General features: G+C 44.6%; 1 protein-coding gene across 1 annotated transcript; it reads right to left on the reverse strand.

The window, feature by feature from the left end:
* Positions 1 to 263: 263 nt before the first annotated feature.
* LOC144591057 (uncharacterized) lies at positions 264 to 18,040 on the reverse strand (the record flags this gene model as incomplete). The annotated part of the gene is made up of 8 exons (XM_078395392.1): positions 264 to 323; positions 1,763 to 1,924; positions 2,362 to 2,461; positions 2,930 to 3,836; positions 6,898 to 7,088; positions 11,893 to 11,960; positions 12,884 to 13,155; positions 17,921 to 18,040. Coding segments are annotated over 8 exons (1,880 nt in total), but the record flags the coding sequence as incomplete, so codon positions are not given.
* Positions 18,041 to 19,075: the final 1,035 nt, after the last annotated feature.

Here is a 19,075-nt window from a genome sequence, read left to right on the forward strand (position 1 = left end):
AGTAGTGACATTTAAGAAGCTTTTTACGTGGATATGGAGGGATACGAGTTGTTCAGGTAGAGATTAGTTTAACTTGGTATCATGTTCAGCACGGGCATTGTGGGCCAAAGGGCCTGTTCCTGTGCGGCACTGTTTTACGTTCTATGAGTGCATGCGTCTCCACAGACGCTGCCTGACCCGCTGAGTTGCAGCATTTAGTGTTTTTATTTCAGATTTCCAGAGTCTGCAGTTTGTTGATGTTTGATTTGCATCTTATTCAGAGTTTAATCCCCAGCTGGGCTACACAAGTGGCCCACAGACCGTACCCCATCCAGCAGCGCTCCCTGTTCACACACGGGACGCCAGCCAACACCGCAGAGCCTCAGTGACCCAGATACTGACCCGTCGGGGTGACCGAGAAATCCGTGCCGGGTTATCGCAGTTTCACTGTGTGTGGGAGAGGAAAGGGGCAAGTCAAGAATTTAGGGCCAGAATGATCTGCAAAGTGGCACAGAGTCAGAGAGCTCCCTCCCCGTCTTCCCCCTCTCCCCCGTGTACTGTCACTCCCACTCCCCCTCTCTCTGTGCACTGTTACCCCCACTCGCCCTGTTCTGTTACTCACTCCCCCTCTCCCCCTGTACTGTTATTGTGGGAAGAACTGACCTGTTGTGTCTTGTGATGAACATGGGCAGCACGGTACTGTGGGAATAGAGCGGCACGGTGGTGCGCCGGTAGAGTTGCTGCCTCACAGCTTACTTCTGCGGTGAGGAAGAGACCGTGTACCATTTGTACTTACGGTGTGAGAGGTTGCAGCCCGTCTTCGAGTGTCTAAAGGGGCTGCTCCCCAAGTTTTGGCTCCATTTTAGTCCTGTGCTCCTGATTTTTGGGCACCCGGTACAGAGGGGGGAGGGTCGGGAGGGACGGTGGGGTCTCCCTGTCGGTCTGCACCTGGGCCTGGCCAAGATGGCCATTTGCGGGTCCAGGCAGCGGGTAGTCGACGGCCGCACCGGGGTCGACTGCCTGCCCCTCTTCCGCGCCATCGTCCGTGCCCACGTGTCCATGGAGAGGGAACACCTGGTGTCCATGGGGCCACTGGAGGCTTTACGTGAACGCTGGTCGCCGCGGGACGTCGAGTGTATTATTGATAAAGTTGGCGATGTATTAGTTTGATGTTTGTTTGTTTGTAAACTGCCAATATCGGCAGCCTTTGACCGTGTTACCCTTTTGTATGTTTGTTTTGTTTTCTGAATAAAAGCTTTCGTATATATTTTAAAAAAGAGACCCGGGTTTGATCCTGACTACAGGTGCTGTCTGTACGGGGTTTATACGCGGTCTTCGTGACCGCGTGGGTTTTCTCCGGGTGCTCCGGTTTCCTCCCACACTCCAAAAACGTGCAGGTTTGTAGGTTAATTGGCTGCAGTAAATTGTCCCTCATGGTGTAGGATAGTGCTTGTGTGTGGGATGATACATGGTGATCCCTGGTCCCTGCCTCAACTACCTCCTCTGGCAGCTTGTTCCATCCGTGGGCTGAATGGCCTAATTCTGCTCCTATCACTTATGACCTTCGTCAGCTTGACGGCTGCTGAATCCAATCCCCTCCATTAGAGTCGGAAGACAGGTCCCGACCCGAACCGTCGTCTATCCATGTCCCCCACAGATGCTGCCTGACCCGCTGAGTTACTCCAACGCTGTGTATTTTATTTGTAACCCAGCATCTGCAGTTCCTTGTGTCTCCGCTCCATTTCCTGACGCTGCCCTCGCCCTCCCTCCCGCCCGCACTCACCGAGGTCCCACACATACACGCACTCGTCGCCCAAAGCGGGAACCTCACGGCGGCCGGAGGAGCAGGGACCATGTCACAAGAGCATCGGACACAGACTGGGGAAACAGCTTGTATGAGCCGCGTGTGTATTGATGCAGCGCTGCGGAGGGTGAAGCCGGCCGGCTGAACAAAGAGCATAAATACTGGACGGTGCATGTGTGCAGGCGCTGCAGCGGCAGGGGTGGAGCGCCGAGCGCTGGGAAGGTTTGGTGATGAGGCAGGAGGGGATTACACAGTGACCAGCGCCGTGCGTCCACTGAGCCGCTGCACTTCCCATCAGCAACAACAGGGAACATGATGCACGGAGCTCCCAGGTAGTTGGTGCAACCGCCATTAAAAATACTCCAATCACATTGATTCACAACACAATTACTTTAATAACATTAGAATAACATGAACAGATTTAGCTGGGACAACGCGGGTGCTGGTCAATCGCCTCACACAGAAATATTTTAAATACAACGCCGAATAATACAAATTAAAACACATTTCGGGTCTCAAACCTCCGTTAAATAAATTACATCAACCAACACAACCAACGATTCAATTTACAAACTCACCTTCTGCTTATACTTCGAACAACACTTCAAACGTTCAAACTCCAGTGTCAGCATTTTACTGATCACCGCTTCAAGAAATCTCATAGGAATAAAGTGAAACCTGCAGGGACCAGCAGTTTGATCAAAGTAACCGGAGCAATGAGCCCACGGCACAGAACGGTTCTCCTGACTTGCGGCAACAATAAAAGTGGCTGGTTTATCAATCGCAGTGTTGATGAACTCAGTGCTAGAAACAGACTGCATCACAACAGCACAGTCAGAATATCCCAGTGGGGGCAGTCTATCCCAGTCAGAAGATGCAGTCTGGAGAGGGTCGGACATGCGGCAATGATACCTGTCCCTGGTCCCCAATTCACACAGGGAGTGGGAACCACGGACCCATCCCTGACACCCCAGACTTCTCCACACAAAGTATCACCATAAAGAGGGAAATACAGCAAGTGCCAATATTGATACTGACTGGAAACATAAATAATTACTCAACGTAATTCAAAAGGAAATAATTGAAATAATATAAAATAAAATAATATAAAGGAAATGATAACACTGACAATTGGTGAACTTTTACTGTTCTACACAGGCTCTCAGGTGAACAGTGAAAGCTGCTGTGTCCTTAAAAACATTCCCACACACGGGGCACGTTTCACGGCAGGTGTGAGCTTTCTGCTGAGAGAGATTAAAAAAGCTCTTCCCACAGAAAGAAGAACATGTGTATGGCCTCTCTCCGGTGTGGGTCCGCTGGTGTTGGTGGAGGCTCCTTGAGTATGCAAAGCTCTTCCCACAGACAGAACATGTGTACAGCCTCTCTCCGGTGTGGGTCCGCTGGTGTTGGTGGAGGTGCCCTGTCCGTGCAAAGCCCTTCCCACAGACAGAACATGTGTACGGCCTCTCTCCGGTGTGGGTCCGCTGGTGTCGGTGGAGAGTCCCTGCCTGTGCAAAGCCCTTCCCACAGACAGAACATGTGTATGGCCTCTCTCCGGTGTGGGTCCGCTGGTGTAGATGGAGAGTCCCTGCCTGTGCAAAGCCCTTCCCACAGACAGAACATGTGTATGGCCTCTCTCCGGTGTGGGTCCGTTGGTGCAGGTGGAGGTTCCCTGAGTATGCAAAGCCCTTCCCACAGACAGAACATGTGAACGGCCTCTCTCCGGTGTGGGTCCGCTGGTGTCGGTGGAGGTTCCCTGCCCACGTGAAACACTTCCCACATTCAGCACATTCATGCCGTCTCTCCGTTATTCGTCCTGGAATATCACCTGACTTCCCTATTGCCCTCCTTCCGTCAGATGGTGTCAACGGACTCTGCTCACGTTTACTTTGTGGATCTGCGTCCACTCTGGGAGTAGAAGGTTGACCAGCTGGCGTTGGTATGGAGGCTTCAGGATGCCTTTTTAAGTGCCTTGTAAGGTACTCCGCCGTGGTGAATGCTATAGTGCAGTGAGGGCAGGGATGACAGTCTCCTTGGGTCACGCCATCTACCGCTGGAGAAGGAAACAGAAATGATCACATTCAGCAAAAAATCCACGCTCTGATTTGGAAGACAGATTAGTAAATGCTTCAGTGTTAATGGAGCTGCTCGGAGATGTTAATTGAAATAATTTACAGGCGTGACTAGTGAAAGATTGTGGGGAGGAGGGATTTATCAATCACCAGATGATTCTGATAAAGACTCGAGGGGGATGGATTCTGTCTTTGATATCCCCCAAGGAACAAGGTACACGTCAGTAAGTTTTTAAGAATTCTTCTAACCCAGTGTGATAACTGGTTTGTTAAAATGGGCAAGTGAAAAGCAAAGTGCAGATGTCAAATAACATCATGAGCTGGGAGTTGCGGAGGACGACAGCAGGGCAAAGGGGCTGACTGCATCTTTGTAAATGCTCAGTGATTCAGCGTGAGTTGCTCCAAGGATGTTTTGAATAAAATCAGTGCATCCACAAAGTTTTTGTGCTTCTGACACCTGCGACATCATTCAGCACAATTCTCTGCACTTCACTATTCTGCAAATTTCTCATCCTTACTACGACTGCTGCTTTGTTTTTGATCACAGTTTCTGACGTGCCACTTTAAACATCCGTAATTATTTTACAGTAAATTAGTTAAAGTTTGATTGTGTTGAACAATCCCTGTTCCAGGCGTACACTGGCCCTATCCCTGACCTCTATCTCCGTCACATTGACAAGTGCATCGGTACTACCTCCTGCACCCATCCAGAACTCATGGACTTCATTAACTTCACCACCAATTTCCATCCTGCACTCAAATTCACTTGGACCATCTTTGACACCACCCTCGCCTTTCTTGATCTCAGTCTCCATCACAGGCTGACATCTATTACAAACCCACTGACAGTCCACAACTACCTTGTCTACACTTCTTCCCACCCTGCTTACTGCAAAGACTCCATCCCCTATTCCTAATTCCTCCGTCTACGCCACATCAAGATGAGGGGTTCCCTACCAGGACATCTGACATGTCCTCATTCTTTAGGGAATGGAGGTTCCCCTCTCCCATCAGAGATGAGTCCTCACTCCTGTTTCCTCGGTACCCCACAGCTCTGCCTTCCTCCCCCTCTCCCTATTCGTAACAGAGACAGAGTCCCGCTAGTCCTTACCTTTCACCCCATCAGCCCTCACATACAACACATAATCCTCCGACATTTTCGCCACCTCCAACGGTATCCCACCACTAGTCACGTCTTCCCATCTCCACCCCTTTCCGCCTTCCACAGAAACCATTCCCTCCGCAACTCCCTGGTTAATTGGGCCCTTCCCACCCAAACCACCCCCTCCCCAGGTACCTTCCCTTGCAGGAGATGCAACATCTGCCCCAATACCTCCTCCTTCAAATCTGTCCAGGCACCCCAACAGTCCTTTCAGGTTGGGCAGAGGTTCACTTGCACCTCCTCCAACCTCATCTACTGTGTTCAAGATGTGGACTCTTACACATCGGCAAGACCAAACATCGTTTTGCTGAACACCTTCACGCAGTCCGCCTGAACCTACCTGATCTCCTGGTTGCTAAACACTTTAATTCTCCTACCCATTCCCACACTGACCTTTCTGTCCTAAGTCGCCACCATTGCCAGATTGAGGTTAAACGCAAATTGGAGGAACAGCATCTCATATTTTGCTTGGGCAGCTTGCAGCCCAGTGGTATGAATATTGATTTCTCTAACTTCAAGTAACCTCGGTATTCCCTTTCTCTCTCTCCCTCCCCCACCCAAGTCACACCAGCTTCTTATTTTCACATAAACAAACAGATAACAAAGGCCTGTTTCCCTTATTCACAAAATTCTGAAGTAACTCAACAGGTCAGGCAGCATCTCAGGAGAGAAGGAATGGGTGACGTTTTGGGTCGAGACCCTTCTTCAGACTGATGTCAGGGGGGCTGGACAGAGGAAGGATATAAGTGGAGACAGGAAGATAGAGGAAGAACTGGGAAGGGGAAGGGGAAGAGAGGGACAGAGGAATTATCTAAAGTTGAGGTCAATGTTCATTCCGCTGGGCTGCAAGCTGCCCAAGCCAAATATGAGGTCCTGTTCCTCCAATTTCCGGTGGGCCTCACTATGGCATTGGAGGAGGCCCATGACAGAAAGGTCATACTGGAAGTGGAAGGGGAAGTTGAAGTGCTCAGCCACCGGGAGATCAGGTTGGTTAAGGCGGACTGAGTGAAGGTGTTGAACGAAACGATCGCCGAGCCTGCGTTCGGTTTCGCCAATGTAAAGAAATTGGCATTTAGAGCAGCGGATGCAATGGATGAGGTTGGAGGAAGTGCAGGTGAACCTCTGTCTCACCTGGAAAGACTGTTTCGGTCCTTGGATGGAGTTGAGGGGGGAGGTAAAGGGACAGGTGTTGCATCTCCTGCGGTTGCAGGGGACAATGCCTGGGGATGGGATGGTTTGGGTAGGAAGGGACGAGTGGACCAGGGAGTTACGGAGGGAACGGTCTCTGTGGAACGCAGAAAGGGGAGGGGATGGGAAGATGTGGCCAGTAGTGGGGTCCCGTTGGAGGTGACGGAAATGTTGGAGGATGATTTGTTGGATACTCTGGCTGATGGGGTGGGACATCTCTGATGTCCTAGTGTGAAACACCTCATCCCGGGCGCAGATGCAGCGTAGACGGAAGAATTGGGAGTAGGGGATAGACTTTTTGCAGGAGACAGGGTGGGATGAAGTGTAGTCCAGATAGCTGTGCGAGTCAGTGGGTTTATAGTAGATGTCAGTCACTAGTCTGTCTCCTGTGATGGAGATGGTGAGGTCCAGAAACGGTAGGGAGATGTCGGAGATAGTCCAGAAATGGTAGGTTTCCTTTATTATTTTTACTTTTTTGCATATCTTTCATTCATTGTTCTTTATCTCTCCACATTGTTGTTTAATATCTCTCGTTTCCCTCTTCCCTAACTAGTCGGAAGGGTCTCGACCCAAAACATCACCCATCCCTTCTCTCACGAGATGCTGCATTTTGTGTCTATCTGCAGCATCTGCAGTTCCTTCCCACACAATTAAAGTTGCCTGCAGTTCCCCGATTTGTGCAGAATCCTCACGTTTTGGGTCTTGGTTTGACATCCACATTGTGGTCCATGTGATTCCCAGCTCCTTGGCATAGTCATCACCGTACCAGACCAGCAACTCGCAGTGAGGACGAACCGGCTTGCAGGTCCTGTAGTAAATGTTGCCCCGGTGCTGGAAGGCAACAAGGTTCTGTTCCTCCTCCTTTCTGGCACAGTTCACAAATCTGCAACACAACAAGCACAGATAGAAGGTACAACAGTCACTTAAAATTATAAGTGAACACAGAACGTAAAGTATATCAGCAAAGTCTGTTGAATGGGAGATGTCCCCAGCCATGGTCCAAATTCAACCTGAAATATTGTACACCCTTTGTCAGCACACTGCTGAAGGAAACTTGAACTTTGTTTCTCTTCCCACAGATGCGGCCTGACCTACGCAGTATTTCCAGTCTTTTCTGTTTTTATGTCTACCTGGTATTACTGTTGTTGGTATTGTATTGATTACTTTCTATTTATCTGCATGTTATTGCGTTAACAGACTTGTTAAGCTGCAGGAAGTTAGAATTTCATTGTGGAACAATTAAACACTGTTGACCCTGGCTGTGTTATTTACAGGGAGGCAAAGACAGAGCAGCTGTGATGCAGCGTGGCGTGAATTGAGTTATTCTTCTTGGAATATTGGTTTCACGGAGATACCACAGATTTTAACATCAAGACCTGATTTTAAACTGTGGCATCAGTCTCCCAGTCACAGATCAAGACATGACAGGCTGAATATTTGATGCAAAGTTTTGCAGCATCAGGTGACATTCCAAGAGCACGAGGCTTGAGATAGGAGCTGTGGGTCATGGAGTGATTCAAGGAGAAAGGCTGGTTTAGGCAAGGAAAGCATCGCCCAGACAGAATGCTGATTCTTTCTGGATTGATGAGTAAAATGGACCATTTCCCTTCCCCGAGTCATGTATTTCCCATTCATCCCCTCTTTTAAACTAAATAGTGGGGGGAGGGGGGATGTCAAATGGGATAAACAAAGATGGAGTTGAAGGGAAAGAGAGTATAGGAAAAGTTAAGACCCCAGAATTAACGGGACAGAAAGCTCACGAAAGGATAGGAGAGAATGGCCAAGTGTAATAGGAATCGATGTGAAAGGTGAGATGAGTAATGGATTAAAAGTGTTATATATGAATGTGCAAAGTATAAGAAGTAAAGAGGATGAGCTTGAGGTTCAGTTAGAGATTGGTAGATATGACATTGTGGGGATTACAGAGACATGGCTGCAGTAGGATCGCGACTGGGAACTGAATATTCAGGGTTATACGTCCTATAGAAAGGACAGGCAGGTGGGCAGAGGAGGTGGGGTAGCTCTGTTGGGAAGGGATGAAATTGAGTCCTTTGTGAGAGATGACATAGGGTCTGACGATATAGAGTCACTGTGGATAGAGTTGAGGAATTGTAAAGGTAAGAAGACACTAATGGGAGTTATCTACAGACCCCCAAACAATAGCGTATAGGGTTTAAGTTGCAGCAGGTGTTAAAACTGGCATGTAACAAAGGTTTGTGGTTATGGGAGATTTCAATATGCAGGCAGACAATAGACAATAGGTGCAGGATGAGGCCATTCGGCCCTTCGAGCCAGCACCGCCATTCAATGTGATCATGGCTGATTATTCTCAATCAGTACCCCATTCTGATTATTCTCAATCAGTACCCCGTTCCTGCCCGTTCCTGCCTTCTCCCCATACCCCCTGACTCTGCTATCCTTAAGAGCTCTATCTAGCTCTCTCTTGAATGCATTCAGAGCATTGGCCTCCACTGCCTTCTGAGGCAGAGAATTCCACAGATTTACAACTCTGACTGATTTTTTTTTTTCCTCATCTCAGTTCTAAATGGCCTACCCCTTATTCTTAAACTGTGGCCCCTTGTTCTGGACTCCCCCAACATTGGGAACATGTTTCCTGCCTCTAACGTGTCCAACCCCTTAATAATCTTATACGTTTCGATAAGACCTCCTCTCATCCTTCTAAATTCCAGTGTATACAAGCCTAGTCGATCCAGTCTTTCAACATACGACAGTCCCGCCATTCCGGGAATTAACCTAGCAATTAAATACCAATAATATCCTTCCTCAAATTTGGAGACCAAAACTGCACACAGTACTCCAGGTGCGGTCGCACTAGGGCCCTGTACAACTGCAGAAGGACCTCTTTGCTCCTATACTCAACTCCTCTTGTTATGAAGGCCAACATTCCATTGGCTTTCTTCACTGCCTGCTGTACCTGCATGCTTCCTTTCAGTGACTGATGCACTAGGACACCCAGATCTCGTTGTACGTCCCCTTTTCCTAACTTGACACCATTCAGATAATACTCTGCCTTCCTATTCTTACCACCAACGTGGATAACCTCACACTTATCCACATTAAACTACATCTGCCATGCATCCACCCACTCACACAACCTGTCCAAGTCACCCTGCAACCTCATTGCACCTTCCTCACAGTTCACAGGGAGACAGGGAAAATCAGGTTGGTTCTGGACCCCAAGAAAGGGAGTTTGCAGTGTGCCTTCGAGATGGATACTTAGAGCAGTTTGTACTCCAGCCTACCAGAGAGATGGCAATTCTGGATTCAGTGTTGTCCAACAAACCAGATTTAATAAGGGAACTCGAGGAAAAGGAACCGCTTGGAGGTAGTGACCATAATATGAATAGTTTTAATCTGCAATTTGAGAGGGAGAAGGTTAAATCAGAAATGTCAGTGTTGCAGTTGAACAAAGGGGACTATGAAGGCATGATAGAGGAGCTGGCCAAGGTCGAATGGAAAAGGATCCTAGCAGGAATGTCGGTGGAACAGCAATGGCAGGAATTTCTGGGCATAATCCAGAAGATGCAGGATCATTTCTTTCCAAAGAAGAAGAAAGATTCTAAGGGGAGTAAGCCAAAGGTTTGGGGAACTTTCAAAGGATAACAGAAGGTAACAAAAAGGGCAATACGGGCTGAAAAGATGAAGTACGAGGGGAAGCTGGCCAGGAATATAAAGAAGGCCAGTAAAAGCTTCTTTCAGTATGTTAAGAGAAAGAGATTAGTTGGGACAAATGTGGGTCCGTTGAAGGCAGAAACGGGTGAAATTATTGTGGGTAACAAGGAAATGGTGGAAGAGTTGAACAGGTACTTCGGATCTGTCTTCACTAAGGAAGACGTAAACAATCTCCCACATGTACTAGAGGACAGAGGATCTAGGGAGACAGAGGAATTGAAAGAAATTTGCATTAGGCGAGAAATAGTATTGCGTAGACTGATGGGACTGAAGCTTGATAAATCCCCAGGGCATGATGGTCTGCAACCCAGGGTATTCAAGGAGGCGGCTCGAGAAATCGTGGACGTATTGGTGATCATTTTCCAATGTTCAATAGATTCACGATCAGTTCCTGTGGATTGGAGGGTCGCTAATGTTATCCCACTTTTCAAGAAAGGAGCGGGAGAGAAAACGGGGAATTGTAGACCAGTTAGCCTGACATCGGTGGTGGGGAAAATGCTTGAGTCAATTATTAAAGAGGCAATAACGGCACATTTGACAATAATGGCAGTAAAAGGATAAGTCCAAGTCAGCATGGATTTATGAAGGGGAAATCTTGCTTGACTAATCTTCTGGAATTCTTTGATGTGACAAGTAAAATGGATGAAGGAGAGCCAGTGGATGTAGTGTACGTAGACTTTCAGAAAGCTTTTGATAAGGTCCCACACGGGAGGTTGGTGAGCAAAATTAGAGCACACAGTATTGGGGGTAGGGTACTGACATGGATAGAGAATTGGAAGGCAGACAGGAAGCAAAGAGTATGATCCTTTTCGGAATGGCAGGCAGTTGCGAGTGGAGTGCCGCAAGGCTCAGTGTTGGGGCCGCAACTATTCACCATATAAATTAATGGTTTGGATGATGGAATTACAAGTAACACTAGCAAGTTTACAGATGACACAAAGCATGAGGTTATCCACTTTGGTGGCAAAAACAAGGCGGCAGATTATTATCTCAATGGTGTCAGATTAGGTAAAGGGGAAGTGCAGCGAGACCTGGGTGTCTTTGTACACCAGGCACTGAAAGTAAGTGTGCAGGTACAGCAAGCAGTGAAGAAACCCAATGGCATGTTGGTCTTCATAACGAGAAGATTTAAGTATAGGAGCAAAGAGGTCCTTCTGCAGTTGTATAGGGCCCTGGTAAAACCACACTGGAGTATTATGTGCAGTTTTGGTCTCCTAATTTGAGGAAGGACGTCCTTGCTATTGAGGCAGCGCAGCATAGATTCACCAGGTTAATCCCTGGGATGGCGGGACTGTCATATGAGGATAGATTGGAAAGATTGGACCTGTATTCACTGGAGTTTAGAAAGATGAGAGGGGATCTTATAGAGACGTATAAAATTATAAAAGGACTGTACAAGTTAGATACAGGAAAAATGTTCCCAATGTTGGGGATGTCCAGAACCAGGGACTACAATCTAAGAATAAAGGAGAGGCCATTTAAAACTGAGGTGAGAAGAAGCATTTTCACCCTGAGAGTTGTGAATTTGTGGAATTCTCCGACACAGAAGGCAGTGGAGGCCAATTCACTGGATGGATTTAAAAGAGTCAGATAGAGCTCTTGGGGCTAGTGGAATCAAGGGATATGGGGAGAAGGCAGGCACAGGTTACTGATTGTGGATGATCAGCCATGATCACAGTGCATGGCGGTGCCGGCTCAAAGGGCCAAATGGCCTCCTCCTGCACCTATTTTCTATGTTTCTTTCCCCTCACTTGCCCACCTTTGTCCCACCCCACCTCTCGTTTCCAGCTTTATTCCCTTGTACTCCATCAGTCTGAAAAAAGTCCCACCCGAAACGTTCTGTCGATTCCCTGCACAGATGCTGCCTGACCCACTGAATTCCTCTCACACTTTGCTTTTACTCCAAGAATCCAGCATCTGCAGTCTCTTGTGTCTCCTTTCTTAAATAACCCAGTTATTGCTTATTATTATGATAAGCATTAGTCTTTCCTTACCTCATCCAGTTCGATTTAGATTCATCCTGTGCATCAATGTATTCAGTGTCATTGTTTGCCTTACAGATCTATAAAAGAGATATTTGGTTAAAAAAAACCACATTGATAAAGAAAACAAACGTGAAGCTTACAGTTCCCAGTTCCCTTCAACTAACTACCACTTCACCTATTTTACTTGATTACACTTTTATATCAGAGCACTCGAAAATCCCTGCGAATTAAATCACATGGCAAAGAAACCCCAAGAATATAATAAACATTTTGCACAATTTTAAGGAGCTTTGTCGGGTTGTAATAGTTTCTTTAATTTTGGTAATGTCACTGTGCTAATGATTTCTGATTAGTCAGAAACATTCAATGTATTCTCAAACAAGGAGGTCGGACATCAGGGTGAAAGTCAAGTCAAGTCAATTTTATTTGTATAGCACATTTAAAAACAACCCACGTTGACCAAAATGCTGTACATCTGATTAGGTACTAAGGAAAAAAAATTTTTTTTAAATGAAACATACAGTAGCACGCAAGCAGTTCACAGCGCCTCCTCAGGGGCAGCAGAGCAGGAAGGAGATGGGGCACTGAGTCAGCTCAGAGATTGGGTGAGGGAGAGGGATGCCAGTCTGAGCAGTGAAGTGGGAATCACTGGAACAGAAGAGAAAGACAAAGAGCACAGATCCTTCAGTCTCTAATCACATTGACAACCAAATTAAAATGGAAACATGTAATTAAGAATCTAAGTTACAGAAATTATTTTCAGTTAGCTTCAAACTGTTTCTTTATTGGTAAGAAACTTGATGACTTTGATTAGAATATAAAATAATTCAGCTACAAAAAAATTGTAATAAAAACAAGAGAATTCAGGACATACCCAGCAAGGCAGGCAGCATTCGTGGAGGATAAAACACAGCTCACATTTCAGGATGATGATCTTTCTTCAACAAATGTTATCAAACCTGCTGAGCATTTTCCATGATGAACTATTGGAACCACTTACCGCCCATGAATAACCACTGATAGCAGCTTCTTCTTCATTTGAAACTTCTCCTTTATAGGGTCCAAAATGAATGCCCCTGGGAATAACCTTCCCTTCATTCCAGACACCAAGACCGGCTTTACGAATTTTGGACGTGGCAATGCTGAGGCCCTCTGGTAGAGTTAAATTAGCTCTATCGGTGCGATTGCAATCAATGACAGTGTCCTTCATGAAGATTGGTGGGCCATGCACAGGGCATTCTTCAATAAAAAATGTCTCACAGGCTTCACAAACTATAACGGAAAATATAAAATTAAGAAATGATCAGGGTGTTGGCGTTATTGAAAATGGCTGCACTTGGTACTGAAAATGCTTGTTGATCCACAAAAGATGTTATCTTATTAAAAGTATTTCAGAATATAATACGACCATGATGTAGATGTTGTGCAGAAGATCTTGGAAAAATCACTCTTTCCAAAATTACTCTTCTGAGGAAGCATTGAAAATGTGAAAGATTAATAGTGGCCGATTTGTGAAGAATCCCTTCGTGATGTTTGTCGGTCACCATGAATATCTTCGGGGTAAGATGCCGCTATTTAATTCAAAATGGCTGCCGTGTTGAACTGTATGGATATTTATAAACATCAAGAGAAAAATCATGACCATGGAATATAATTTTGCATTTAGTAATACCAAGCATGATGTAATACAGAGTATGTTTAACGGTAACAGTGCTGTAGTGCATGGAGTCAACTCCAAGAAAAGTGTTTTGAAGGATAAAAGTAACAGTCTATTATGTGAACTTATGAAGCATTTGTCACAAGGCAGATGAATTAAGACCATTGACATAGGTGCAGGAGTAAGCCATTCGGCCCTTCAAGCCAGCACCACCATTCGATGTGATCATGGCTAATCATCCACAATCAGTTCCCTGTTCCTGCCTTCTCCCCATATCCCTCGATTCCGCTAGCCCCAAGAACTCTATCTAACTCTCTTTTGAATGCAGCCAGTGAATTGGCCTCCACTGCCTTCTGAGGCAGATAATTACACAAATTCACAACTCTCTGGGTGAAAATGTTTTTCCTCATCTCGGTTCTAAATGGCCTACCCCTTATTCTTAAACTGTGGTCCCTGGTTTTGGACTCCCCCAACATCATAGAAACATCTAAAATAGGTGCAGGAGGAGGACATTTGGCCCTTCGAGCCATTTGGCCCTTCACAGTGCTCATGGCTGATCATCCACAATCAGTAACCTGTACCTGCCTTCTCCCCATATCTCTGGATTCCACTAGCTCCAAGAGCTCTACCGAACTCTTAAATTCATTCAGTGAATTGGCCTCCATTGCCTGCTGTGGCAGAGAATTCTACAAATTCACAATTCTGGGTGAAAAAGTTACTTCTCACCTCAGTTTTAAATGGCCTCCCCTTTATTCTTAGAATGTGTCCCCTGGTTCTGGACTCCCCCAACATTGGGAATATTTTTCCTGCATCTGTCTTGTCCAGTCCCTTTATAATTTTATGTCTCTATAAGATCCCCTCTCATCATTCTAAACTCCAGTGAATATAACCATAGTCTTTCCAATCTTTCCTCATATGACAGTCCCTTCATCCCAGGGATTAACCTCGTGAATCTACACTGCACTGCCTAAATAGCAAGGTCGTCCTACCTCACATTAGGAGACAAAAACGGCACACAATACTCCAAATGTGGTCTCACCAGGGCCTTATACAACTGCATAAAGACCTCTTTACTCTTATACTCCTGTTGTTATGAAGGCTTTCTTCACAGCCTGCTGTACCTGCACGCTTACTTTCAGTGACTGGTGTACAAGGATACCAAGGTCTCGTTGCACTTCCCCTTTACCTAATCTGACACCATTGATATAATAATCTGCTTCCTTATTTTTGCCGCCAAAGTGGATAACCTCAGTTATCTACATTATACTGCATCTGCCATGCACCTGCCCACTCACTCAACCTGTCCAATTCACCTAGCAACCTCCTAACATTATCCTCACAGTTCCCACTGCCACCCAGCTTTGTGTCATCCGCAAACGTGCTAGTGTTACTTCTACTTCCATCATCCAAATCACTTATATCGTAAATAGTTGCGGCCCCAGCACTGAGCCTTGCGGCACTCCACTCTCCACTGCCTGCCATTCTGAAAAGGACCCGTTTATTCGTACTCTTTGCTTCCTGTCTGCCAACCAATTCTCTATCCATGTCCATACCCTACCATGTGATTTAATTTTGCTCACCAACCTCCCGTGTGGTACCTAATCAAACAACGGCTTTCTGAAAGTCTAGAAACACTACATCCACTTGCTCTCCTTCATCCATTTTACTTGTCATGTCCTCAAAAAATTCCAGATGATTAGTCAAGCAGGATTTCCCCTTCATAAATCCATGCTGACTTGGACCAATCCTTTTACCACTATCCAGATGTGCCGTTATTACCTATTTAATAATTGACTCCAGCATCTTCCCCACCACCAGGCTAACTGGTCTATAATTCCCCGTTTCCTCTCTCGCTCCTTTCTTGAAAAGTGGGATAACATTAGCTACCCTCCAATCCACAGGAACTGATCCTGAATATATTGAACATTGGAAAATAATCACTAATGCGTCCACGATTTCTAGAGCCACCTCCTTGAGTACCCTGGGATGCAGACCATCAGGCCCTGGGGATTTATCAGCCTTCAGTCCCATCAGTTTACCCAATCCTATTTCTCGCCTAATGCAAATTTCTTTTAGTTCCTCCGACTCCCTTGATACTCTGTCCACTTGTGCATCTGGAAGATTGTTAGTGCCTTCATTAGTGAAGACAGGTCCAAAGTACCTGTTCAAATCTTCCGCCATTTCCTTGTTACCCATAATCATTTCACCCGTTTCTGTCTTCAAGGGACCCACATTTGTCTTTACTAATCTTTTTCCCTTAACATACCTAAAGAAGCTTTTACTATCCTTCTTTATATTCTTGGCCAGCTTCGCTTCCTACCTCATCTTTTCAGCCCCTATTGCCCTTTTTGCCATCTTCTGTTGTCCTTTGAAAGTTGCCCACTCCTCTGGCTTCCCGCTACTCTTTGCTATCTTATACATCTTTTCTTTTCGTTTTATTCCATCTCTAACTTCCCTTGTCAGCTACGGTTGCCTCCTACTCCCCTTAGAATCTATCTTCGCCTTTGGAATGAAATGATCCTGCATCCTCTGGATTATGCCCAGAAATTCCTGCCATTGCTGTTCCACCGTCATTCCTGCTAGGATCCCTTTCTATTTCACCTTGGCCAGCTCTTCTCTCATGCCTTCATAGTCCCCTTTGGTCAACTGTAACACTGACACTTCTGATTTAACCTTCTCCCGCTCAAATTGCATATTAAAACTAATTATATTACAGTCACTACCTCCAAGCGGTTCCTTTACCTTGAGTTCCCTTATTAAATCTGGTTCAATGGACAACACGAAATCCAGAATTGCCTTCTTCCTGGTAGGCTCCAATACAAGCTGTTCAAAAAATCCATCTTGGAGGCAATCTACAAACTCCCTTTCTTGGGGTCCTGTATCATACTGATTTTCCCAGTCTGCCTGCACATTGAAATCTCTTTAACCACCCTAGCATTACCTTTGTTACATGCCAATATTAACTCCTGATGCAACTTGCACCCTATATCCAGGCTACTGTACCTTTATTACATGCCAATTTTAACTCCTGATGCAACTTGCACGCTATAACTATGCAAAAAGAAAAGAGATTTAATAAAGTATACAATGTAGAAAAGTAATTGCATGGTTTGTATCTAAACTGAACTTTACCAAATGCAAGACAAAATTGAGTTGGCCGGACTAATATAATTTTACATGAGTGCAACTGTGATGAACAGATTTGGCTCAGGGAATGATGTGGTGGAATAAGAGAGAAGGTTAATCAAAAATGTCAAAGAAAGAGAGCATTTCACAAAAGGGAAATCAAATATTTGTGTTGTCAAATTCAATCTTCATATAGAAAGGGAAAAAATGCTGAATTCGTGGGAAAATGAATTTGAAACTGAAATGAGTCTGGAAATGTTCTATCCAAGACAAATGCTGGTAATCCCAGCAAGTCAGAGAAGAATTATGGAAATAAAAACAGTGTTAGCATCTCACATTGAAGTTCCAACAAAGGGTCTTCCTCCTCAAACATTAGTTGTGTTTCTCTTTCCACAGATGATGCTGGATATCTTGTGCAACATGACAGAATTAACTGGTAGCTTTGCAATAAAGAATCATTTGGGACTCCTTGTTTAAATAACAGGAACATACATTGATCTTATGAGTGATGAAGTGAAAACAGAACATAGAGAATTATATTAAGCCATTTACTGATATATTAAGGTCAGATTGCTTAGATTAGGAAATTAGATGGAAAGTTATGACAGTTGGCAAATTGTAACTATTTAAAGGCAAGGATTAGTCAAAGATAATATCTTAGAACAAGGCACCTGCAATGTTTCCACGATTATTGCTGACAAGAAGGTAGATGGCAAAATAACTCACAAAATGACATAGATACCCACAAAATGACATAGCAGGAAAAGTTAAAAGACAAGAAGATAAAGAAAGATTAACAATTCATTGCTCTTCCCACAATGTATCACAACAGTTTGATTAATATTTTTGGTAACGTCAGTTGGTCATACTGCACATAGCCCTATATTAATAATACAAAGCAATACTCTTACATTCACATCCTTTATGATGCCCACAGTTACCAGGAATGTGCCTACATAAATTGGACATGAACCACACTTTCTTTAAACAGTCACTGTCAGTTTACCGGGGAATCAATGTCAGATTCCAATGTCTGACAAAATTCCAGAAGTTAACATCAAATGGTACGGAAAGTACCAGTGATTAATGTTAAAATAAAAAATTTCTTCATGAGTGAACACAATTTTGTGCTCTTGAACCAAAGCCCGCATTGTTCCACCATTGCACTGGCTACCAATGCACCATGCCATCACTTCAATGCTCCTAATGAAATATGGTTGCTTTGAAGAAATAAATTGGTTCCTTTGGACATACACAGGTAATCGTCATCATGGAGCTCCTGTTCTTCCGTATAGATGATCCTCTCTTTATTTCGTAAATTATAAATTATTTTGCCTGTCTGTTTGGTCGGTTCCTCGCTTGTAGATCCCAAAACTGAAAATAGAAAGCCAAAAATAACCTAATTACATTGTTTCAAGTCAGGTAAGTGGTTGAACTGTAAAATATAGAAGTTAGTTACATAATATGCAACATGTTCTATGAATTGAATTTACATGGTGGTAGTCAGATGGTCATTATATCATCTCCATCATTTACTGGAATGCACAGGAGTTACTCATTTTGAGTTTTACTTTTACAAACAGAATTACCTGTTGCTCTTTTGATTCTTTTCACCAACACTGTGCCTTCCTTCGTTTCCTCAGTGGCTCCTCCCAAATCTCTTTTGCCCTCCCCTGTATATGACATGACCTGTAATGAGACATTTTGGTGCAAACTGTGATTCATAAGGACACAAATAGATTGGCTCTACTTCTTCTCGATTATTTCTTCCATCGCATTATTAACTGGGATACTCAACTAAGCTACTAATAAAAGCAGTAACTGCCTTGTGTGCAATATTTCAGTGAACTCTCGTCTTTCGTACTCTACTCTAAAAGGAAGTATGATATTGTCAGCAAATATGGGAAAATGTGGGAACAATTGTTCCTCTTTCAACAATAAAAACTTATTTGCGAATGTTAGCACCTGACTCCAACAGCAGTGACGAAGATTTGTCTAAAAAGCAGTAATTTCTATCTTGTAGAAAATAAAATGCCAATGTAGAGCCACTCTGTTAATTCTCACTTGTCCTTTATCCTGGGAATAATTTCTGTTCTTACCTTTACGACGGGCTTTCTTTTCGTATTCTTGCCATTTTCATTCTTAAAAGGAGGCCTAAAGATTTTGACTCCTTCGGAAAAAAAGTGCCACATCAGTGCTGCTTTGGAAAAGCACAGACTGTATCTCAATAGTTTGGCAATTCTGGATATATCTAATGTTTTTGAGTTAAAAATGGAAGCAACATATCACAAAAGTAAAAATTAGGAAAAGTAAATTTACACTTCATAAATAACACATTGGGAAAAACATTTCCATTTTAACGAGTATCCTACCACTCCAAAGATAAGAATAAAATCACCCTTGCACCAG

Source organism: Rhinoraja longicauda, unplaced genomic scaffold (assembly GCF_053455715.1).
Source record: "Rhinoraja longicauda isolate Sanriku21f unplaced genomic scaffold, sRhiLon1.1 Scf000533, whole genome shotgun sequence".
Taxonomy (NCBI): domain Eukaryota; kingdom Metazoa; phylum Chordata; class Chondrichthyes; order Rajiformes; family Arhynchobatidae; genus Rhinoraja; species Rhinoraja longicauda.